General features: G+C 45.8%; 1 protein-coding gene across 3 annotated transcripts; it reads right to left on the minus strand.

Annotated features, from left to right (window-relative positions):
- Positions 1–2715: 2715 nt before the first annotated feature.
- On the minus strand, positions 2716–21651 carry ZNF512 (zinc finger protein 512). Of its 3 annotated transcripts, XR_004417413.1 has the most exons (15): positions 21617–21651; positions 19649–19707; positions 18159–18367; positions 16326–16415; positions 12725–12805; positions 11454–11578; positions 11011–11097; positions 9346–9444; positions 8813–8980; positions 8011–8202; positions 7226–7327; positions 6562–6624; positions 5490–5588; positions 2915–5031; positions 2716–2863 (listed from the first exon to the last, which is right to left on the minus strand). XR_004417413.1 is itself a non-coding variant. In XM_033055548.1 (14 exons), exons 1-14 carry the CDS (start codon positions 21638–21640, stop codon positions 4708–4710), a joined length of 1722 nt encoding a protein of 573 aa, XP_032911439.1. In that variant the 5' UTR covers positions 21641–21651; the 3' UTR covers positions 2716–4707. The 3 variants fall into 3 exon arrangements, 2 of the variants coding, with proteins under 2 accessions (XP_032911439.1, XP_032911440.1); XM_033055548.1 differs by having other exon boundaries at positions 2716–5031; XM_033055549.1 differs by lacking the exon at positions 16326–16415 and having other exon boundaries at positions 2716–5031.
- Positions 21652–21797: the final 146 nt, after the last annotated feature.

Below are 21797 nucleotides of genomic sequence, written 5' to 3' on the forward strand. Positions count from 1 at the left end.
TTGCTTCATGTATCATGAGGGAAACATTTTGAACAGTCCAGTGTTAATGTGGAGCCCTGCAGGATTCCTCCAGTGGCCTCACTCCCCTGAAAATGCCAAATGTCTCCTCCCAATGCTTCCTCTAGCCCTCAACAACACAACCACCCTGTATAATGCATGGCACTCTTGCTTTCTACAGAGGTCCAGGGCCTTGTCTTTTTTTTTTTGGAAATTCCAATTGCAACAGCAGCAAAATCTGATTGAAGATATTCAGCTGTGAGGTTCTCAGCACAGAAAGGACTTGGAGCTGCTGGGGTGAGACCAGAGGAGGCCACGAAGATGCTCTGGGGTTGGAGCCCCTCTGCTCTGAAGCCAGGCTGGGAGAGCTGGTGGTGTTCTGTCTGGAGAAGGATCCAGGGAGAGCTCAGAGCCTCTCCAGTGCCTTCGAGAACGATGGGGATGGACTATTTAGGGGGCCTGGTGCAGAAAACAAGGAGTGATGGTTTAAACTAAAGGAGAGTAATTTTAGATCAGATGTAAGGAAGAAGTTTTTCACAAGGAGCGTGGCCCAGACACACCTACAGGCTGCCCAGGGGGTGGTGAGTGTCCCTTCCTTGGAAGCATCCAAGATAAGGTTGGATGGGGCTCTGGGCAACCCGGTCGAGTAGAAGACAGTCTTGCTCATGGCAGGGCCTTGGCCCAGTTGACATTTAGAGGTCCCTTCCAACCCAAAGTGTTCCATGATTCTGTGTGTGGAGGTTTACCTCTGTACCAAGTACTTAAATCAGATGAAGTTTGTCTCCCATTCACATCCTTTCTCTGCATATGAGCCCCCCCTCCCTGCTGTAACCCTTCCTGCTGCATGGGCTGGTCTCTGGTTCCATCAGAACCATGGATGGAGTGATCCTCGAAAACAGCACCTCAGGAACCACCTGTGCTGGCCCAGGGCAGCCCCACAAGGGCAGAGGAGGGACCAGCCCACGCTGCAGGGCACAGAGGGTCAAGAGCCTCCTTGGCCATGAGGAAGAACTGGAAAAAAAAGCTGACAGTACTGGCTGTGATTTTCCCAACCTTTAATTTGGCTCTGTCTCCCCAGGCAGCCACTGGGACCATGTCTCTGGTTATGGTCATCCTATGGTTTAGTGCAGCCTATGTCAGAAAACCTACCTGGCTTTTGTGACCTGCTTCCAAAGAAAGGCAGAAGCTGGCTTCTGAAATGCAATTGCACTTTTTGAAAACAAAAGCCCCTGATTTAGAAGACCTCTGAGCATAATTCAGATGGGTTTTTGGACTTGATAGAGCATGAATAAAAGAGGACACCACGCTAATTAATGCCTCAGCAGAGCTGTCCAATACAATCTTCGCCTCCTCCAATCTCACTCTCATTGCACTGTATTTTAATGGTAAGATTGACCTACTTAATTTTGAAGGCAGCTGGCTTTCACAGTCAAGCAACACTTCCATCAAGAAATAATGTCATGCTTAGTGCTGGTTTCATTACCACCATCAGAGCCACACAGCATCCCAGGATGACATTAACCCTCCACTTGCCATGAAGGTCACTGAGCAAGCACCTGGGACCAGACTGCTCCAGAAGCTGGTCCCAGGCCATGGCTCTGCTCCCAAATACCTGTGGCAGCACAGGGAAACATCTGACTTACAGGTCATGTCACTCCAGGGAAAGCGAAGCAGTGGAAGAGCTTGCCTGGCACAGGTGTGGTGTTTTCACCAACAGAGATATGATAAACGAGTGGGATGTATCCCAACCTGACACAGCGACAGAGCCGAGTGTTCGACTGCAGTGACTGCATGTGCACATGCCACTCTCAGCACCAGACTGTTCCACGCAGGCAGGAATGACAAACTGCAGGGGATGTCTCTGTGTGGAGTGCACCTCGGGTCACAGTTTCCTCTCAACAGAACAGCTCCATTTTTTGGGACATTTTGGCATTATTAAAACAGCTTAAACCTTAAAGTTACTGCACTACATAACTTGCAAGGAGGAAGGATGGTAAGTGATCTCATGAAAATTACTGAATTATTAATGACTTTTAACGAATTTTGGAACAATGGAGAAATCCTTGAGGATTAAGAAAAAACAAAACAACTGAACAACTCCCAAATCAGAATATATTTTATCTCCTTCTCAAAAAAAAACTTCTCTAGGCCCCCAAAGCAAAACTGAAGTGTGCCAGTACTTAAAAAGATATAAGCTGTGTGATGAGCTTAAGTACAGCTTAGTCTGAAATCTCCCAGACATACAAACAACTGACATTAAAGGGCAGCATAAATAAGACCCAGCCAACATGGCTTCACAGAGAAGAGTTTTCTGCAAATATTATTCTTTAATTAATTGCAAGTCTATTTTGGTAAATGGGGCTGCATGTCCAGCAGTGTGGACAGCAGGTGAGGGAGGCAATTCTGCCTCCCTGGTAATTTTTTGCCCTCAGAGCAGGGGAGCACGGCTGCCTTAGCCCCACCACAGCAGGATGCAGGGGCTCCAGGACAGAAATCTCCCAAACAAGCAGTGGACTGACAGCAGTGCCAGCACCTGACACCACCCCGAGCCAATCCAGCAATCTGCTGTAATGCTGGAGTGTTGGCTTTTCTTCCACCTGGTACGTGGAGGAGTACGTCACTGAAGTAAGCACAAAACCCAGATGGTCACAAAGTGTCCATGTCTAGAGAGCAGGTCTAGTTAGTAACTCAAAAATGACAGGAAACAGGACTCTAGACTGAAAACAGCTATGAAAAACCTTCTTTAATTCCTGGGTTTATTATATGGAGTGGGAAGGCAGTGAATATTTGCTCCAAGCACAGCGCCGTGGGTTCTGACGAGGAACCGCGAACACAACCGAGCAGCAGCAGAGCAGGCAGGACAAACCTGCAGGCAGGACAAGCCTGCAGGCAGATCAAACCTGCAGGCAGGACAAACCTGCAGGCAGGCTGGGGAGGAGGGAGGGTGCTAGGGACACACCTAACAGACAAGAAAACACATCCTTGCACTGGTGACACTTTATTTTGCTGTCTTTTGATCTTGCTCATCTCACTGCAGACTTTACACACCCTGCACAGTCCCCATGACTCCTTTCAGCACAGCACTTGCAAACGCAGTAGCACCTGGTTCCAAAGGCATTCTTGAGCCCACCTTGGCCCTACAGTATTCCCCACTGTCAAGAACAACATGAGCATGCTGGTACTAACACTATGTACAAGCCTGTCTGTTCCCCAGACACTGCAATGGCTTCCCTGTGAATTTCAGCATCAGCAACTTTGCCAGTGCAAATTTTGCAATTTTCTGGTACAGTGGGTCTTTGGATAACAGAGATTCTGGAGAACCCATTATTTGAAAAATAGGACTGCCTGTGCTGCTGCTTCCTGCTAGCTTCTATGACATCTGCTGCATTTAAACACTAGAACAGGTGGCCCAGGGAGGCTGTGGATGCCCCAACCCTGGTAGTGTTCAAAGCCAGGTTGGATAAGGCCTTGAGCAACCTGGTCTAGTGGGATGTGTCCCTGCTTGTGACAGTGGGGGGGTGAGACTCAATGATCTTTAAGGTCCATTCCAATTCCTTAACATTCTGTGATTTATAGAGCACAGGAAGACATTATTCCTTATGATCCAGAGACAATGCCAACACATGACTTAAAATAATGACTCCTCTTCTTCTGACCATTTCTGCACAGGGAAGCCACCGCTAATACACCTCACTTGCACAGAGGTGATACTGAACAGAAACAGGTTACGTGAGACAGTGAAGGAGCAGGGAAGAAGGACACTGTGGGAGCACTGGCATGACCAAGAACCACACGCTGGCAAGGCAGCTTCATGGAACCTGGTCCCAGCACTAGCAGGCTGCTCATGTAGGTATGTGCTGTCTTGCAGTATGCTTCCCAGGTGAGCATGAAACAAGTGGGCTTCAGGGTGCACACAAAGGCCACTTCATCCATTAGTTACTAGGGGCTCTGAAAGGCTGGTGAATCTCCAAAGGGCTTAAGAGCATTCAGTCCTTGCAGCACTGGAAGACTTTCTACAAATCTTTAATGTCCAGCATTACAGCAGACAGATGCCAGGGGAACAGTGAGTTCCTGACAAGGGTAATAATGACCTTCTGTCCCTTCCCAGTAGACGTGCTGGTGCTGAGCCTGAACACTGGTGTATGAAATAGAGCCTTGTGCAACAGGATGCAGCAAACACTGAGAAGGTCTCTTTTGTGGCAGCTTTGCTGATAATGGACAGGAGAGTGACAGGGCAAGCCAGAGTCTTTGCATTCTGCACAGCACTGTTTTCATGTTTGTGTGCATTCTGTGCAAGAAAGGATTTCCCCCTTGAAGAGACCTAAACATTGTGCTAGTCACTCCCTTATGAGAAGAACTTTAAAAAAGAACCCTGATCTCACACATCAGAGGAAGATAACAGAACAGACACTTGCTGTACTGGATACCACTAAACAAGCAACTAGTATGACCAAACTGAGACTGCAACTAGAGCAGGAATCACATTGGGTACACTGTCAGTGCCATTGTCCAAAGGAACTACACCAGCAGAAGCAGCCTCTGCACCACAGCTTTGGTTTGTATTCCTCACAATTGACCAGACGCAGAAGTTTCAGTATCAAAGTCTCCCGCAGAATTGAGTCACAGTCCCAAAGACATTCAGTTGCTTATATTAGTGCTGTGGGTTATGAGCCTGACAGAAGTGGGGCTTGTAACTGAAAAGCTTTCAAATTACTCCTTCTCATCTTCTGGGGACTTACTTCGGCCTCGCTTGCGGCTGGATTTTGGAACTTCAGCTTTCTGTGCAACTTGGGGTTCCCCTTCCTCACTGTTTGCACTCTCATTGTCCACTCGTCTTGGACGACCTCTCTTATTTTTCCTTGTTTTTTCAACTCCAACAGTGGGGAGCTTCTTGGCAGCCAGAGTGCCAGCTCTCTTTTTTTTGCCTCTGGTCAAAGGACGTTTCTTCCGTTGCTTTCTCTGCTCTTCCCTTTGGCGAATTTTCATTAGCTTCTCAAAACTTTTGGTGGTCGTTGTATTCATATCAAACCAGTCCTGCAGATTTAGAAGGCAATAGGTTGGTACTGATGGTGGTGGAAATACCAAATAAAGCCTACCAGGACCTACAATATAGCTTGTCCCTTGTGGGACAAGGTTACTCTGAAATGTAAGACCTGGAAAGGCAACTACCTAACAATGCTCTGTTCTTTGATGTGTCTCCTCAGGTGTCACTCTGTCTCAGAGGATTCAGATTTGATTTGATATTTGCCTAGTTAAAGGTACAGGAAATGCTGCAGAGCTGAACAGAGCAGCAGCACCTTGGGACAAGGCATATGACATGACACAATACTTGGTCCCCAGACTAACACTTAAGACCAGCTAAGTTTAAGGACCCTGTTCCCAATAGTGAGCAAGGAAGAAGGAAAATATGGCACACATCCAGCATTTTCTTCATAAGACATTCTCCCCACCTCCAACAGCCTGGGGTTTGAGGTTCCATTCTCTTGCCTTACCTCAGCGTGCACAGAGTTGATGTGATATTTGACTCCACTCTCTGAAATGAACTCCTTCTCACACAGGAGACACTTGTATTTACCAGCCACAAAATCTCCCTGGCATCAAAACAAACAAAAAAAAATTCCATCAAGAGTTGCTGGACAAGGAGGCTGATAAACCTATATATTTCATTTGAATCTTGCTCAGATAGAACCCAGCAATAAAAACTAGAAACTCTCATCCATACCAGACAGCTTTAGCTACAGGTGATGCCCCAAGTTTTAGCTTTCATATTTTCCAGATTCTGTACTGCATTAGTATGTAACACTGAACTTCATATAAAGTGTTAGCAAGTTCTCTTCACAGTTTAGTTAAACAAAAAATCCTTTTCCAGCCCCAGAGCCAAGGACACTGCTGCAGCTCCAGCCCCAAAAAGTGCAAACAGCAGCGAATTGAGGAGAGAATCTGGGAGGGTGGGGCTGCAGAACCTGGAGCTGGAATTGGACAATGAACCCAATATGGAAATGGACCAAAACCTATAAAAGTGTGAGAACTCGTGACCTGGAGTCCATCTTGGATGGAGCCACAGCCAGGCTCTTGAACTGCCCAAGGTGTATCCTTTGAAGGCCTTTTAATAAACCCCTATTTTATTCCTTTAACACTGCCCAGCCTCTTTTCTAGGTAGCCTCTTGGGCACCACAGGAGCACTGACTTGAGTGAGCAGTTGTGCCCACGAAGCATAGGACTGCTCTCTGGGATGCCACAAGGCCTCCAGCAGTGCACCTGGAAAAACTGCTCTTGTAGCTGTGAATCTACAGGTAGAACTGCTGTCTCAGTAAAAGGAATCCATTAAGGGGCTTCCTCCTGGTCCCAAGTATTGATTGCAATGGTGACCTCCTTAGCACATAGGGGAGCACCTAAATTGGGGGTTGGAATGAGATGGTCTTTGAGACTCCCTCCAACCCAAACCATTATATGAATCCATGAACTTGTGAGGATCTCAGATTAGCAGATGGCAGGACAAGAGCTTGAACAAAAGGTTATCAGAGGGACAGGGACAGTGGGGCTATTAAGAGGAAGGTTACCAACCGAGGTACAAGTGCCAAGGTGAGACTTGAGTCCTGAGACACTGCCATACACAGATTCACAACCCTGAAACAGTAAAAAAAAAACCAAAAAACAAACATGTGAACAATATGCTAGCAAGAAATCACTCCTTCCTGGACAATAGAGCATTATTATGTCTGGAAGGCAATCCCAAAAGTGCAAAAGAGAGGCAGAGGGAGGCAGATACCAATCCTCCAAAGCCAGAAAGCTTCTGGTAAAAAGACCATTAAAGACTTAAGTTTTCATTAAGCTTAGTATTTATATTTTCAGTTTCTGAGCACACTTGGAGATCATAAAGAAACTCCTGTGACAGTTACACTCATGCTCTACCAACAACCTGACTAAAATGATAGTTTGCTTTCTGCCTGGAGTGCAACAAAGAATTTCAAACAGAGCACACGGGGGAGGTACAAGACACTTCTCCCTCCTGCACTGTCTCCAGTGGCACAGAGCAGGAGTACAGCATCCAACATCCCTGGTTTCAGTTAAAGGGCAGCTTTAGAAGCCTGACCCATGGGGAGCTTCAGGCATCAAGCTTGGGGTACCACATTGTGCTCAGCTGTAGTTTCAGGGTTCTGGGAAGCTGTTGGCTCATACAGTGCTGAAATCTGTCCCCTCTGAGGCTTCAGAAACAGTTAAGGATTACCTGATTTGGGCAGTGGACTCTTCGGTACATCTTTATCTCCGTTTTCCATTTGCACAGCACATCTTGACTGAATGTGGGCAGTCCAGGACGAGTGTATTTCAACTGAGACAAAGATGGAATTGAGAGTGGGACGTAATGCTGGCTACACAGAATTTCCTCTTCTAGGCTGAGACAGAAGCGCTCTCTCTATTCTCCTACTCTAAGAGGCAAACTCCCAATAATCAATGTTTTCCCGTCTCACCAACTCTCTAGAAACATAACTGAACCTGGAAAGCCCCCACAATACCAGAATCTGAAACTTCACATTGCCTTGACTACAACAATTCCTCTAAATGTACCTACCCTGCTGAAATCATGAAGTATAATTTTCCCTGGGGTTTCACTCACAGCCTAAAAGACACCACTGGAAACTTTGAAGCTAAAACACAGTGAAATACCACAGCATGTATGAGAGACTGGAAGGATTGCTGGGACCTCACAGCATGGCAGGAGTGATCTGAGCCTATCACTTGTGAGCAACATTGTTCCCATAACTGGCCATGTTCCTTGTGCCCACTGAGAACTCCAGCAATAGTCATTTACAGTCATTACAGCTCGCCTGAACAAAACACTTGCACAGCAATTACAGAAATACTGTAATCTAAGACAAAAGAGAGCAGAACCCAATCCCCCACACAACACACTGCTTTCCACGTGCCATAAACATGGGGTAGGAGACAGTACAAGAATCATCAGATGTGGAGGTACAAACTTGAACTCTATAAAACATTTTTAAGGCCTTGTACCTTCCGGTCATCTGGAATCAAGTCCTGCAGAACTTTTCTTTTGGGCCACTCTTTGGCCAGCTCTTCTCCTGCCAGCTCATGGAGATAGTAGATTGCCACCTTTGCAGATCTCCTCTGAACTCTGCCTGGGTTGTTTTGCTCCCGTTTAATTTCTTTCAGGTTCTCTGTTCTCTCCTCATGGAGGAAAGTGACCTGCAAGGAAGGCCCAAAAAGGTGAGGCTCTTTCACAATTTCCTATTTCAGTTACACTAAACACTGGGAATGAATGTTTTTCCAAATCCCTCATGAACAGGCTGCAGCAGCTATGGTTTACTGTCACAGACACAGAACAGGAGTGCACCCCAGTAGTCAAAGAGACCCCCAGATCTGCTCACAGGGATCACAGCAGTGAAGCTCACGCAGAGAGCTTCATGCAGTTGCTAATCTTGAAAGGTATTCCACCATTCACTGTAGAACCCTCATGGACAACAAGACTGCCTGTTCTGCTCCAATGGTGAGTCCTTTAAGAGCAAATGAAAGCATCTTATGAGTTATGTTAGCACCACTCTTTCATGGAGCAAAAGTCAGGTCATTGCTGCAATGCTGATTTATTATTAAAAACTTCATTCTAGTCACAGACAAGCAACAGCTGCTGCTAGAAGGAAACTATCAAGGACAAAATAATCCAGGGGCAGGAAAAATGCAAAGATTTGTGATCTGTAATTATCCAACAAAGCAGCAGACAAAAGCCTACAGGTGCCTCGGGTGTGAGTGGCTGAAGTCCCATCACAGCCCCCTGACAGCCACTGCAGGGTGCACTCACCGGTCCGTGCTTAGATCGGAGGTGGTAGACAAGTCCTGCCTTTGATCTGTATGCTTTCCCACAGTGATGGCACTTCATAGCCATTTTCTCCAGCTCAGAAGCAGCCTTCCCACATTTTTTAATATGATATAGGTATCCCATTATGCTGGTGAAGCTGCCTGTGCAGCCCTGTCAACACAGAAGAAAAATACATGGAAGAAAACTATTCTTCAAGGGATTACACACGAGTGTGAACAGGATCCACAGTTTGCTGACTAAAGTACTATTACTTATCCTGACAGAGCAGACAGGCAGGTAGAAAACTCTAATGTTAGTCCATTCAGACAGACAAAATCTGCAACAAAGAATTTGCACTGAAATAACTATTAAAGATCATTTTTAACCCTAACTATTCTATGATTCTATGGTACTCTGTCTTAAAAGCATAGCTGGCATCTTGAAACAAATCTTGCTTTGGTCAGCACCAGCATTCTCCTGTGTTGTATTTATGCATCCACTGCTGTTTAACTCACACTTTGCACAATGCAGCTTACCTCCCTTGTACACTTCAGTTTTCCCATTCGCTTCAAAACCTTCCGAAGGCGCTCTCGCTCAAGCTGCTCATCCAATTCTTCTCCCTCCTTCACAACTGGCTAAAGCACAGCAGAAAGATGAATGAAAAACACAGGATGCTCAGCATTTATAGTAATTCTCACAGGAAATTCACTATTCAACACACTGGGGCAGGAAAGCTTCTAAAATAATTACATCTCTGCAACTTATGATTTTACAGAGATGTATTTACTATAATGACCACTTTCTATATCTGTGCTGGCTTTGGCTAGGGTAACAATTGGTACAGGACCATGTTTTGGATTTGTGCTGAGAACTGGGTTGACAGCATGGAGATGATTTTGCTGTGGCTGAGCAGCCCTTGCACAGCACTAAGGGCTTTTCCCATATTCCCGAGAGTGGCCCTGGGTTCCACAAGCAGTTGGGAGGGGACATATCTGGGCCAGCCCACCCCGACTGATCACAAGGGTATTCCAGACCATACGGTATCATGCTCAGCATATAAAGCTGGGGGAAGAAGGAGGAAAGGGGTAGACATTCAAAGTGATGGTGTTTGTTGTCCCAAGCCACTATTATTTGTGATGGAGCCCTGTGGTCCTGGAGATGCCCGGACCTTCCTGCCGAAGCGGTGAATGAATTTCTTGTTTCGCTTTGCTTGTGTGCTTTATCTATTGAACTGTCTTTATCTCAACCCATGAGTTTTCTCACTTTGATTCTCTCCCCCATCCTGCTTGTGGGGGAGAGTGAAGGGCTGCATGGGACTTGGCTACTGGCTGAGGTTAAACCAAAGAGTAATTATCAGTAAACTGACAGAAAATGATGCATCTGAAACATTTACTGGTCCTACTGTTTCCACTTAGCCTGACTAAAGTGAAGCAGACTGCTTGTAACAGTTATTCATCTGTGCTAAACTACAGCTCAAGTTCCTTATTCTCTCTCTGATGGTTATTGTGTATTATTTCCTACTTTACCTAGTATTATACTTAGGCTGAGTAAAAAGACAGAAGTCAGTGACAGACCTAATCCTCAGGGCCAGAACAGGATCCCTGACCTGCACCATTTACTAATACAGAGGTTCAGGAACTGCACTGTGAAATGTGCAAAACAATTTGGAGTGCGTTATCTGAACTTTACGCAAACTTCCAAATGACCTTTTCAAAAGTTCTAATTCTTCACAACTACAACAGAAGACATTGCCTTCTTTACAGTGTGAAGAGGAAAAGCAGACTAACCTAATGTTAGATTGGTATTTTTACAGTAAATAGACACAATAACTAATTGTTGCTTCTATTTTATCTCAAATCTAGTTTGCTCTGGATGTAGGAAAACCTCCTCCTTTCTAACACAGGTTTGAAAACTGCAGCCTAATCATTTTCCTTCTGATTGGGAATGCCTTTTACATGTAACTTATTACCAGCCCAAACAGAAATTCACCCCTCTTTCTATGATGTTGCATACCTACCATTTCTGGTAACATTCTACTGTTTTTCAGATGTCAAGTCTCACTGGACAAATAATAGTTAGACTAGATTTGAACAGCTACAACACCTGAAAAAAACACTCCACATTCTGTTTCTCTGTGTACCAGGAAAGGACCAAAGCCTTTTCTGCCTGTAGAAGTTTTAGATGCACAGCAGTTGTGTTACCTGATTGTTATGGTCTGCCATGACATGGTATTTCATCCCTGCTGAAGACTTCAGCTGCTTCCCACAGTGATCACATGTGAACATTTCCTAGAAATAAACCAGGATATGGTGATTTAACTGTAAATTTACCAAAGCAGTGGAAAACTCTTTGGGGGAAAGGAGCACGAGAGCCGAACAATTTATTTGGACCCGGTAACTGTCTTCTAAGAACAGATTTTATGGAACAATGAAATAACTACACCCTTGTTCACTACCCCAAACCTCCAGCAAAAGGCTGGGCAAGAAGCACCAAGCACTAGTCTTACTGATGTATGAAGGACTCTTGCTTAGGGACATGATGATGAGATAAAACTGGTTGTAAACACAACACAAAACAGGCAGGCATTTCTATCAGTAAGCTGAAGGGCAGTAAAGAAACCATTGCTCATGACTAGTGCTCTTACCTTCCTGCAATTTACCATGTGTTTCTTCAGTCCTTCCACAGTCTTTCTCACCACAGCCCGGCATGTTGGACAGGTCACCCGGCCTTTGTCCTGAATCTCCAGAGACCACTGCTCTTCCATACTACCTGCCAAAACACAATGTTTAGAACACAAGTGTTAACACAAGTTTTTTTCCCTCCTTTGATGTGCACAGTGAACTCCAAAAAGAAAGAGGTCATGTGCTACCAAAGGTGTGTCCAGCCGTACTTCAACACACGTAGCTCCTTTACAGCTTTAGGTATGCAATGTCACAGGCACACATCACCCCTTTTCAAAGAGCACTTCACACTCTTCAATCTACCATTCCCTTGTAAGGAGAATTCTTGACCACTGGACATTCTTCCTTTGTTAATTTCTGTTGCACAATTACTTTAACATGCTTTAACATACTTCAACATTACTGCAACATGAGTAGACTTTTCTTTTGGCAAAAATGTTTTCATAGTAAAAGCAGTCACAGAGTGCCAGGTCAAGATACTCAACAGCCAGGGAAAAGCAACCTGGCATGGTTTTCAGTTCCTAGCCTCTTTGTGAAGTCCCAAGCAAAAGTCTGGCATAATCCACAAGGATTATGAATTACTGAAATGGGTTCTGGGAAGGAAGTGGCTTAGCCATCCACCTGAATTCTTACCATAACAAGGTCCAAAGCCTTTCCTCTTTTCCCAATAAAAACAGGCCCAGGCTGTCCCTCTCCAGCAGGCTGGGGGAGAAAGTTTGTGAATCGAGCAGCACTTGGCAGAAAACTGGGGTGTTTAATGACTGCTGTGATCTACAAATATCAAGTCATTCCACTCACTGAATCAAGGCTAATTTTATTTTTCTAAGGCAGATTGCTTGGGTCTCTGATTCCCAGAAAAGATGATCTGGCAGCAACAACTACCATGGTTTTCCTGCAAACATATTCTGCTGAGTAAAAACTATAAATATTTTTACGAGTTTAGTAATGCAACTATTTTAACAGACTTTTGTTCAGTTCAAAAAGTGATTTCCCCTTCACTATTGCATTATGCAATGGGAAGAGCACGTGGAACTACACTCAGGCAGTGTGCAGTCCTTTCAGTCCTGCTCTGCAGTACTGACACAGAGCCAGGACAGCAGCCAGCTCTTCCTTGTCAACAGTAAAGTGAACTACTGAATGGAAACACCAGAAACACAGCCCAGATTCAAATCCTAGAATCACATCTATCTTTTATCTGCTTCATAAACACTCCTTAGCTACTGCCTCTTCTTACCTGTGTCATAGGTTTCGGGTTCTTTCTGAACACGGCAGCCTTTTGTTCTGGAGTTTTGTTTTGTTTCAGTTTCCTGTTTACCTGTTATAACACAAACAAGACAAGCCAGAAGACTCAGTTCTGCTAGCTTTTTCACAATAAAAAGCAGATTTCTTTGCTAGAAAGCTGCTATTTAGTCTCTTGTCTCAAAGTTATTCAGAAATATTCAATGTTTTTTTTTTTCTCTAAAGCAATGTCAAGATTATGTTTCCTGCTCCCTTTCAAAATCTATTTTTAGTGGCAGGCATTAGTCCCATACAAATATTTGTAAGTTCTATGGTTGTTCATACACAAAGCTCAGGTGATGGGAGCTCTTCACACTGAAACATCATCCTCTGTGCATAGTTTGTCTGAGTCCATCTGATGACAACCAAAATAGAGAGTCTCATTTCTCCACTCATTCCTGTCTTCTTTAGACTAAAAACCTCTCATTGTTTCAGTATGGGTTATGCTGTTGGTCTCAGCTCCCTGTCCTCTTCAGTTGTCCCACACATTTCCTGAACTGCAGTGCCTACTCCTGGAAACAGCACTCCATGGTCACCCTGCATTACAGCAAAATAATTACTTCACATGGCAGTTTACTTCGCAAAGGCTACATTCCTGCTCAAAGCTCTCAGTCTAACATCTGCCTTCATTAAAAACATCTATGACACTGCTGGTCTCTAGTCAGCTTTTGATCTGTTACAGATCTTGAATCCTCTTCTGAAGCACTGACTCGTGGGAGGCTGTTCTTTGCTTTTCAGCTGTGACAGTATTTCTTTCCAAACTATTATCACTTTTAATTTTACACTGTTCTCTGCTCTGTTTTTAAATTATTACTCTATTGTCAAGAGCACTTTCACTTTTAGCCTTTTTCCCAATACACTTGCCGTCACTTTTAGCTTTGTGCTGTCTGCATACTTCCAAGTCCTTGGTGACAAAAACGACAGAATGGAATATAGGGACAGACAGTGAACCATCTTTCTATACTCCTATTTCACCAAGTTAGTGACCTCATTGTAGAAGGCTATCAGGTTGACTTAAGCATGATTTGCCCTGCTTGAATCCATGCTGACTACTCCAAAACTCAATCTTGTCCTTCATGTGTTTGGAAATGCTTTCCAGGATGATTCTCTCCATCAGCTTCCCAGGGACTGAGGTGAGGTTGACTGGCCTGTAGTTCCCCAGATCTTCCTTTTTTCTGTCCTTCAAAATACAAGTGATATTTTCTCTCTTCCAGCCTCCAGGAACCTCTGCCAGTCTCCACGACCTTTCAAAGATAATCAAGAGTGGCCCCACAATGACAGCAGCCACCTCTCAGTACAACCCATCAGGCCCCACGGGATTTAGAATCATAAACTGTTTAAGCTGGAAAGGCCCTCTAAGACTATCAAGTCCAACAGTTCCCCCAATGCTGCTGCCAAGGCCTCCACCAACCCCTGTCCCCAGGTGCCACATCCACATGCCTTTCAAATCCCTCCAGGGATGGGGACTCCACCACTGCTCTGGGCAGCTGTGCCAAGGCTGGACAGTCCTCCTGGGGCAAAAAATTCCTCCCAGTATCACACTAAACCTGGTGCAACCTGAGCCCATTTCCCCTTGTCCTGTCCCTGTTCCCTGGCAGCACAGCCCGACCCCCCCCTGGCTGTCCCCTCCTGGCAGGGAGTTGTGCAGAGCCACAAGGTCCCCGCTGAGGCTCCTTTTGTCCAGGCTGAGCCCCTTTCCCAGCTCCCTCAGCCTCTCCTGGGACTCCAGCCCCTTGCCCAGCTCCGTTCCCTTCCCTGGACACGCTCCAGCCCCTCCAGGGTTCTCCTGGCAGGAGGGGCCCAGAGCTGCCCCCAGCCCTGGAGGTGCCCCAGCAGTGCCAGCACAGGGGACAGGCCCTGCCCTGGCCCTGCTGCCACCCCAGAGCTGGCACTGGCCTCTTGCCCACCTGGGCACCCCTGGGCTTGTGTTGAGCCACTCTTGACACTCTGGGTTTTTCTCTGCCCCAGCCTGGACAGCTTCATGGGGTTGTTGTGACCCAAGGGCTGGACCTGGCACTTGGCCTTCTTGACCCTCACACTGTTGGCCCTTGCCATCATTCCAGCCTGTCCCATTTCCTTTGCAGAGCACTCCTGCTCTCTAGCAGATCCACATCCCACCGCACTTGGTGCCACCTGCAAACTTACCGAAGGTGCGCTCAAGCCCCTCACACAGGTCATCAATAAAGATATTAAACTGGACTGGCCAAATACTGGGCCCTGGGGAGGACAATGGGTGACTGGCCCCAGGTGGATGTCACTCCATTCACCATGACTCTCTAGGCCCAGCCATCAAGCCAATTTTCTACCCAGCACCTGTCCAAGCCATGAGTATCAGTTTCTCCAGAAGAATGGTATGGGAAATGGTGTCAGAAGGTTTCACGAAAGTCCAGGTAAATAACATCCACAGCCTTTCTATCATCTGTTAAGTGCATCACCTTGTCATAGAAGGACATCAGATTAGTCAAGCAGTACCTGCCATTCCTACACTCATTCTGCCTGGGCCTGATCATCATGTTGTCCTATAGATGCCACATTATAGTACCCAAGATAATCTTCTTCAAGACCCTCCCTGGCACTAAGGCCAGAGCAACATGTCTGTAGTTTCCTGGATCCTCCTTCTGACCCTTCCTGCAGATGGGGATCACACAGGCTAACCTCCAGTCCTCTCATACCTTCCCACTTAACCAAGACTACTGGCAAATGATTTGTTAAATCCAGTTTGTTTAAGTGCTCTAACCTTGACCTCTTTCACAGAGTGTAGGACTTCCTTGTTCCAGACTTTCCCTCTGTCTGGTCTCAGGCTCTTGGGATTCCTGAAGAATCCTTTAACTGACAAAGACTGAGGCACAAAAACATTGAGTACCTCTGTCTTTTCTGTGTCATTTGTCACCAGCTCCCCTGCTCTGATGAGCAGTACACTCACACCTTCCTTGGTCTTCCCTTTGCTGTTTGTGTACTTGTAGAATCGTTTCTTGTTGTTCACATCTCTTGCCAGATTCAACTCCAGGCTGGTTTTGGCTTTCCTAACCTCATACTTGAAGACTGGACAGCAAATGTATACTTCTGTATCACCTGCTCCTACTTTCACCACTTGTACATCTTTTGCACCTAAACACTGATTGACAAACCTTTTGAAGGAATGAAAGACCTATAATGTCAAGCATTTCTCCCTTTGGTTTTTGTGGCAAAAAAAAAAAAAAAAAAAAGTGTTTGGGTTTCTTATTTTTAACAAAACTATATTGCTGTTATCAGCTACTCAATCTCCAGATATTTACAAGTAATGTGTCTGATTATTTAGTCTACAATCTTTTGGGAAACTGAAATGATGCAGACTGGCCTATACTTCCCATAATCCCCTCCCTCCCTTTGTCGGACTTCTACGACAGACTCAAACTAGATCACCTCCCACTGATTAAGCAGGCACTAGTCAATCGTCTCCTAGAACAAAACATTCAGAATCAGAAATAGAGTTTGAAGACTCCAGAAGATGTCATTTGCCAGAGAAGTCTGAAGTACCTGGAAGCTTGTAATTAGGAATTACAAGTTATTTGTATTACCTGAAATCTTCTGCTTCTTCCTGGGAGAGTCTTTAACATCTTTGCCTTCCCTTTGCTCAGATTTCCTCTTGCCTTTCAACAGTACTTCTCCTGACAAGTAACAGATATGCTTCAGTCTTGGTATTCAGTCTGGATAACAGCTTTGAGTCTACTGCTGCCTCATCTTATCCTTGTATTCAACACTTAGTAAAAAAAAAAAAGTAGCTCTTGTGAGGCACCTGGATACTAGTGAACTGAACACAGCCTTCTCACTCAGCAACATTTAGGCACCCCACGGCCCACAATACTCTGATACAGCAGGTATGGAACAAACAGTGCCACAACATGGCCTGGAAAAATAATCCTCAGGAACAGAGACAGAAAGTGCTAGGTTATGTCATAAAAACCTCACCTGCACTCACACAAAAGGAGCATACAGAAACCCAAATAATATCGTGCCTGCCCTGAACAGTTCCAAGCCTATCGAAGTGTTACCTCCATGAATACAGATGAGCATAGAAGCACAATGATAGTCAGGGAACACCAATTACAGGCATTAAGAAACAGACAGCTTCCTCCTGGGCCTGTCCCAGGAGATACACAAGGATAAGTCAGTGGGAAGCCCCCTCTGAAGCACCCTTTGGAACAAGGAAGGGGGGAATAGTGAGAAGGGAGAGCTTGGTGTTACTGTCTGGGGTTATGTAGCACCTAGGATCTGACTGGAGAACAACTCAGGACTACACAGGATGTTTAAGAGTGGTATCAAAGGGAGGGAAAGGGAGAGAATTGCCTGATTTGGGGTTGATCAAGTGTGGGAAAATAGAGGTGTAAGAGATGTAGAGGTATAAGAAGAACACCTGCTTGTAAACAGGTGACTGGTCAGTATACAAATCTTGTCATGCCTGACACCAAGCAGGGTCTGTGAGCGTGAGCCTGTCTGTAAGGAGGTCTTCACCTGCTGCTGGCACACCTCTGTGGGCCTCAGGGGCCAGAACATCCATGGACCAGCAACTGAGGAGACTGGAATCCAAAGATCAGGTACTGAGTAGGCTGAGCATTTAAGGATGGAGGCTGTTTGTGCTGTTTGTGTGAACGCTGATCTGCGTGGCTCCTGTTTATGTATGTTGTGTGTCTGTGTGTGTCCCTGCAGGAACGCTTGGTCTTGCTACTGACTGGACCCGGGGCTGTGGAGCTACAGCAATCTCACTTCTACCAAGCTACCAAATTTGCCTCTCCCCACAACAGGATGGAATATGAATCCTGACTTAGCGGTAAGAAGAAAGTGCACTAAAGAAGATGGAAGTTTTGACTCTCTGCCACACAAGAAGTTTGGAAAACAGCTCCTAGGCCAGGAAATCTGAATGCTCCTACAACAACCTAAGACCTAAACCATTACAAATCAGAAAATTATAACTGAAAAATGTGAGAAAATGAGAGACATCCTTAAAAAATAGTAATTTTGTAATGTGATTATAAAAGCCATGTCTAATCCCAAATACTGTTGAATGGCCCCCTTTGTCACATTTTTAGTATTGATGGTTCTATTTTTAAAGGCCTTGAAGCTTATTTTTATATGATTGGTGTAACTCTTATACTTACCTGTTCTACAGACAGAACTGAGTTTAGTCACAGAATAATTAACAGACAAGTCACTCAAAAGGAACTGTGTAATGTCAGAGAACTGCACCCATATTTGTGCAGAGGCAGAAGTTAATTTCCTCTAATACATGAGCAGCACTAGCAAGCTTGTAATTTTTGTTTGAATTGCAGCATGTCTTTCAGGAGCAAACCAATCTCTCACTGAAAAACCAGAGAAAAAAATCAGTTTTGCCGTGGACTAGCAATGATAAATACCATTTTTTTCCGAAGATTTGTTAACACTGTTTTTCATTCCTCTCATTTCCAACCAGTAAGCAGGCCTGCGAATGGCCCGCTTGCTCCTGGGCTCCGCGCTCTCTTTCACCGGGCCCTCCGGGGAGGCAGAAGAAACGCTGCTGACTGTGTCATCACAGTTACTGTTCACCTCTAGAACAGCAGTTTCCACCTCCTCAAGTTGCTTAGACCTGGAAAACATCAAGTTGAATTCCTATGTATATGGATGCATGCACACACAATCACAATAAACTTGACAGACAACATCCTTTTCATCTTCCCAAGTATTCTAAAAATTAATCTCACAGTTCACTGCATCTCCTGTGTTTCGCGAGCTATAAAGTGCCAGCAAGATAAAACATCCTCAGTGCTGTTTTTCAGTACAACTTTTTGACAATGACATTAGTAAGTTCTCAAGAGGAACAGAAAAAAAATACTTTTCCTGCCTCAAACTTTCAACTTTAGAAGGAGGTACAAGTGAATCATAATTTAAAAATATGCATTTATCCTTGGAATATAAGACTATTTCTGCAGCCCATCATTACAAAAGAGACATATTCCATTCCACAAAGGGCAAGATCTCCTTCAGTCTCTACTCCCAGAGTCAGGGCTGGCACTACACAATTAAAGATTTTAATTGCAAGAATTTTAACTAGCAAGGCTTTCAGCAATGAAGACAACCTTCCAGTATATCCTACAAATCAAACTACATTAAGACTACTTTGGACTAATCAGCAGCACTGAATTTTTTCCCTAGAAATGAGAGGGAACTTTGCTTCACTGTTCCAAAGTATTTCTCTCAGGCCTTGAAATGCCTGGACATCAACATTCCTGTACATGACAGTAAACTGAATGAGGTGTCAAAGAAACACAGAATATCTACTCTCTGGGCAAACACCATTTACGTAAAGAGGAAAGAAAGGGAACAGAAACATTTTGCAATGTATCCCATTGCTACTACAATTACTAACTGAAGTAACTACATCACTCCAGTGACGGCTATGCCATTAATACTCCGTGAGCTGTGGAGCTCACCTTTTAACAAATCAAGCCAGGAATTAATAAGGGGGGGGACACTGATGGCACCAGGTCAGGTCACTACATACTATGTTTCAGGAGGTACTGCAGAAGCATGGGGAAGAGTATTTCTCAAATTAAAGTCTTTACGTTGCAATCACACCCAAAATACACAGATTTCAGAGACCATTTGGTCTTGGAGTTAAAACATTTATCTTCACAATGCTAAAATCCTTTAAAAAATAAATGAAAGCTAGTACACACTGAAGTGTCAGAAAAGCACTTTTCCTACAAACCAATATGTGAAGTCAGCTGAGACTCCAACACACTAATGAAAATTGTTGAAGCTCTTAAAATTCAGAGTATTATATAAAGACCAGACATGGTTTTCCACTAGGATTCTCTCAGCTTTTTTCTTGCTCTCAATTAAACTAGACAAAAAAACACTCACATACTTTTTATTTCCCGAGGACTTCTTGGGCTTCGTCTGTCTGTGATGTCCAGTCCTGGCGTCCTAACAAGGCAGAACAATTCACATTAGCAGCATCATTTGGTTTTCTTTTAGCATGTTTCACTATGCAGCCAAGCACAATCACCTCCACTTCGAAGATGTGCATACATCACTCTTTGAAAAACAAATCACTGTTCTCTGCAACTTTAAGTGCTCAACTTTTTCAACTCCAGCTGAATTGGAACTGAAAACAGCGATGAGTCTCTCCACACTTCCAATATGAAAGCCAATCTTTCCCCTTGCAATAGGGCATAATAGAGTATTCCTTGTCTCCAGTAAATTCACCCGTTTGTTTTCTGCCTATACTTCACCACTTGATGACAAATATTTTAGATACTAGTTTGTTCGTTTTTACACAGCACTTATTTTTCCTTAATGAAGTAATTCTTGCATTTACCCTGTCAAGAACGCTGTCTCCAATCTCCTTCATGCCCTCATTTTTTATCTCACTTTATCATACTCCATCAGCTGCCCAGACCCGACCACCAGTTAAGAAGTTGAGTAGCAGGCACTGATACAAACACATGAATGATTAAACTGTGTCTATGGAGCGTCAGGCTCAGCTTGGGCCTCCAGCCCCAGAGTCTCTTCATGGAAATGTCAGAGAAGCACGAGAAAATTCTCAACTGCTTGATCAATGACCTCAAATCCTGTCTCCCTTGGAAGTAAAGTCAATTGGATGTTTGTATTTGTATTATTTACACCCAAACAGTAGCGTCAACAGCACTGTCTGGGAAATATCCACACGAGGAATGTGTAGAAACCTCACTGAGCAGCAGCCAGAAAAAATCAGGACTGAGGTTACAATGATAAAAATGAATAAACAGGCAGCCACAGCCTGCTGCAATTCACTGGTTTAAATCTACAATTAGAAAAACTGAAATGACTGACAAACATGGCGTGTGTTTCAAGATTCACGGGGGTTTTATAACTAAAAATATTTGCATAAGAGTGAAGACTAGTATGCCACCACTGTGGTGGCAAGTTAAGGATCTGCAATTAAAAAGCAGAGTGAAAATCATCTGTCAGGCTTTCCCTTCTGAGAAGTTAATAACAGCAATTATGAGGAAACATCTACAGAAACTGGTATTTAAGTTCTGCGTGTTTTTTCATTTATACAGTTTACTTCCTACTTCAAGAACAGAGACCTAATGTATGCAGGAATGCCCAAAGGCTGGACGTACGGAAAACAAAAAAGTCACTGTCCTTGCACAAGTGAGAAAAAGTGAAACAGAGGTTCAGAGCCGGAAAAGATGGAGAGTGGTGAATTCTGTCTGCCATGGACTGTGGGCATTGCGGTGAGCTGCAGCACGGCTCTGCCGGACACGGGCCGCTCCAGAGCACCCAGCGGCGGGACGGGGCGCAGGCACAGCGCACAAACTTCCCGCGCTCAGGAGCCCGATACGGGAACCGGAGGGATGAAGGTGCCAGCAGGGACACCGAGCACCCCGCGGGCCCCGACTGTCCCCGCGAGGGCTCAGTATCCTTTGGGGAACTCCCCGTTCCAGCCCCACGTTCCCGCTCCGACCCGCACGATCCGTGAACCACGTTCTCCTGCAACGAAGGCCTTTCGGACAAAGCGCACCACCGGCGCCAGCAGCGCCCTGCTCCGGCTTCGTGCCGAAAAATACCGGGCCCAGCCCGAGGCCTCGGCGGCCGGCCTGCCCTTCGGGCGGAGAGGGGCCGCTCCCGCCGCTGCTCCCGGAGCTCGGAGCGCGTCCCGCCCGCCGCCCGCCGAGGGCCGCTCCCCGCGCCGCGCGGGCCGGGCCGCACAGCCCCGCCGCCGGGCCCGGGGAAGCCGGCTCGCTGCCGCCATCCCGACGTCGGAGCCCGTCTCGCGGTGAGCCGCGGACCAGCCAGGCTCCCCGGGGCAGCCGCCAGCGGCACTGGCGGAAAGTCTGCGGGCACTCACCGAGCCGCCACCGCCGCCCCGCATGGTGCCGGTGCCGCCGCCGCCGCCACGTCAGCGCCACGCCGCTCGCGCGGGCCCGCCCGCCGCTTCCGGCCGGCCCTGGCGGCGCGGCCGCCTCGAGCCCGGCGCGCCGCGTGCGTCCCGGGCGGCAACGGCGCCACAGCGGGGCCGCGCGCGTCAC

This window comes from Catharus ustulatus, chromosome 3 (assembly GCF_009819885.2).
Source record: "Catharus ustulatus isolate bCatUst1 chromosome 3, bCatUst1.pri.v2, whole genome shotgun sequence".
Classification (NCBI taxonomy): Eukaryota; Metazoa; Chordata; class Aves; order Passeriformes; family Turdidae; genus Catharus; species Catharus ustulatus.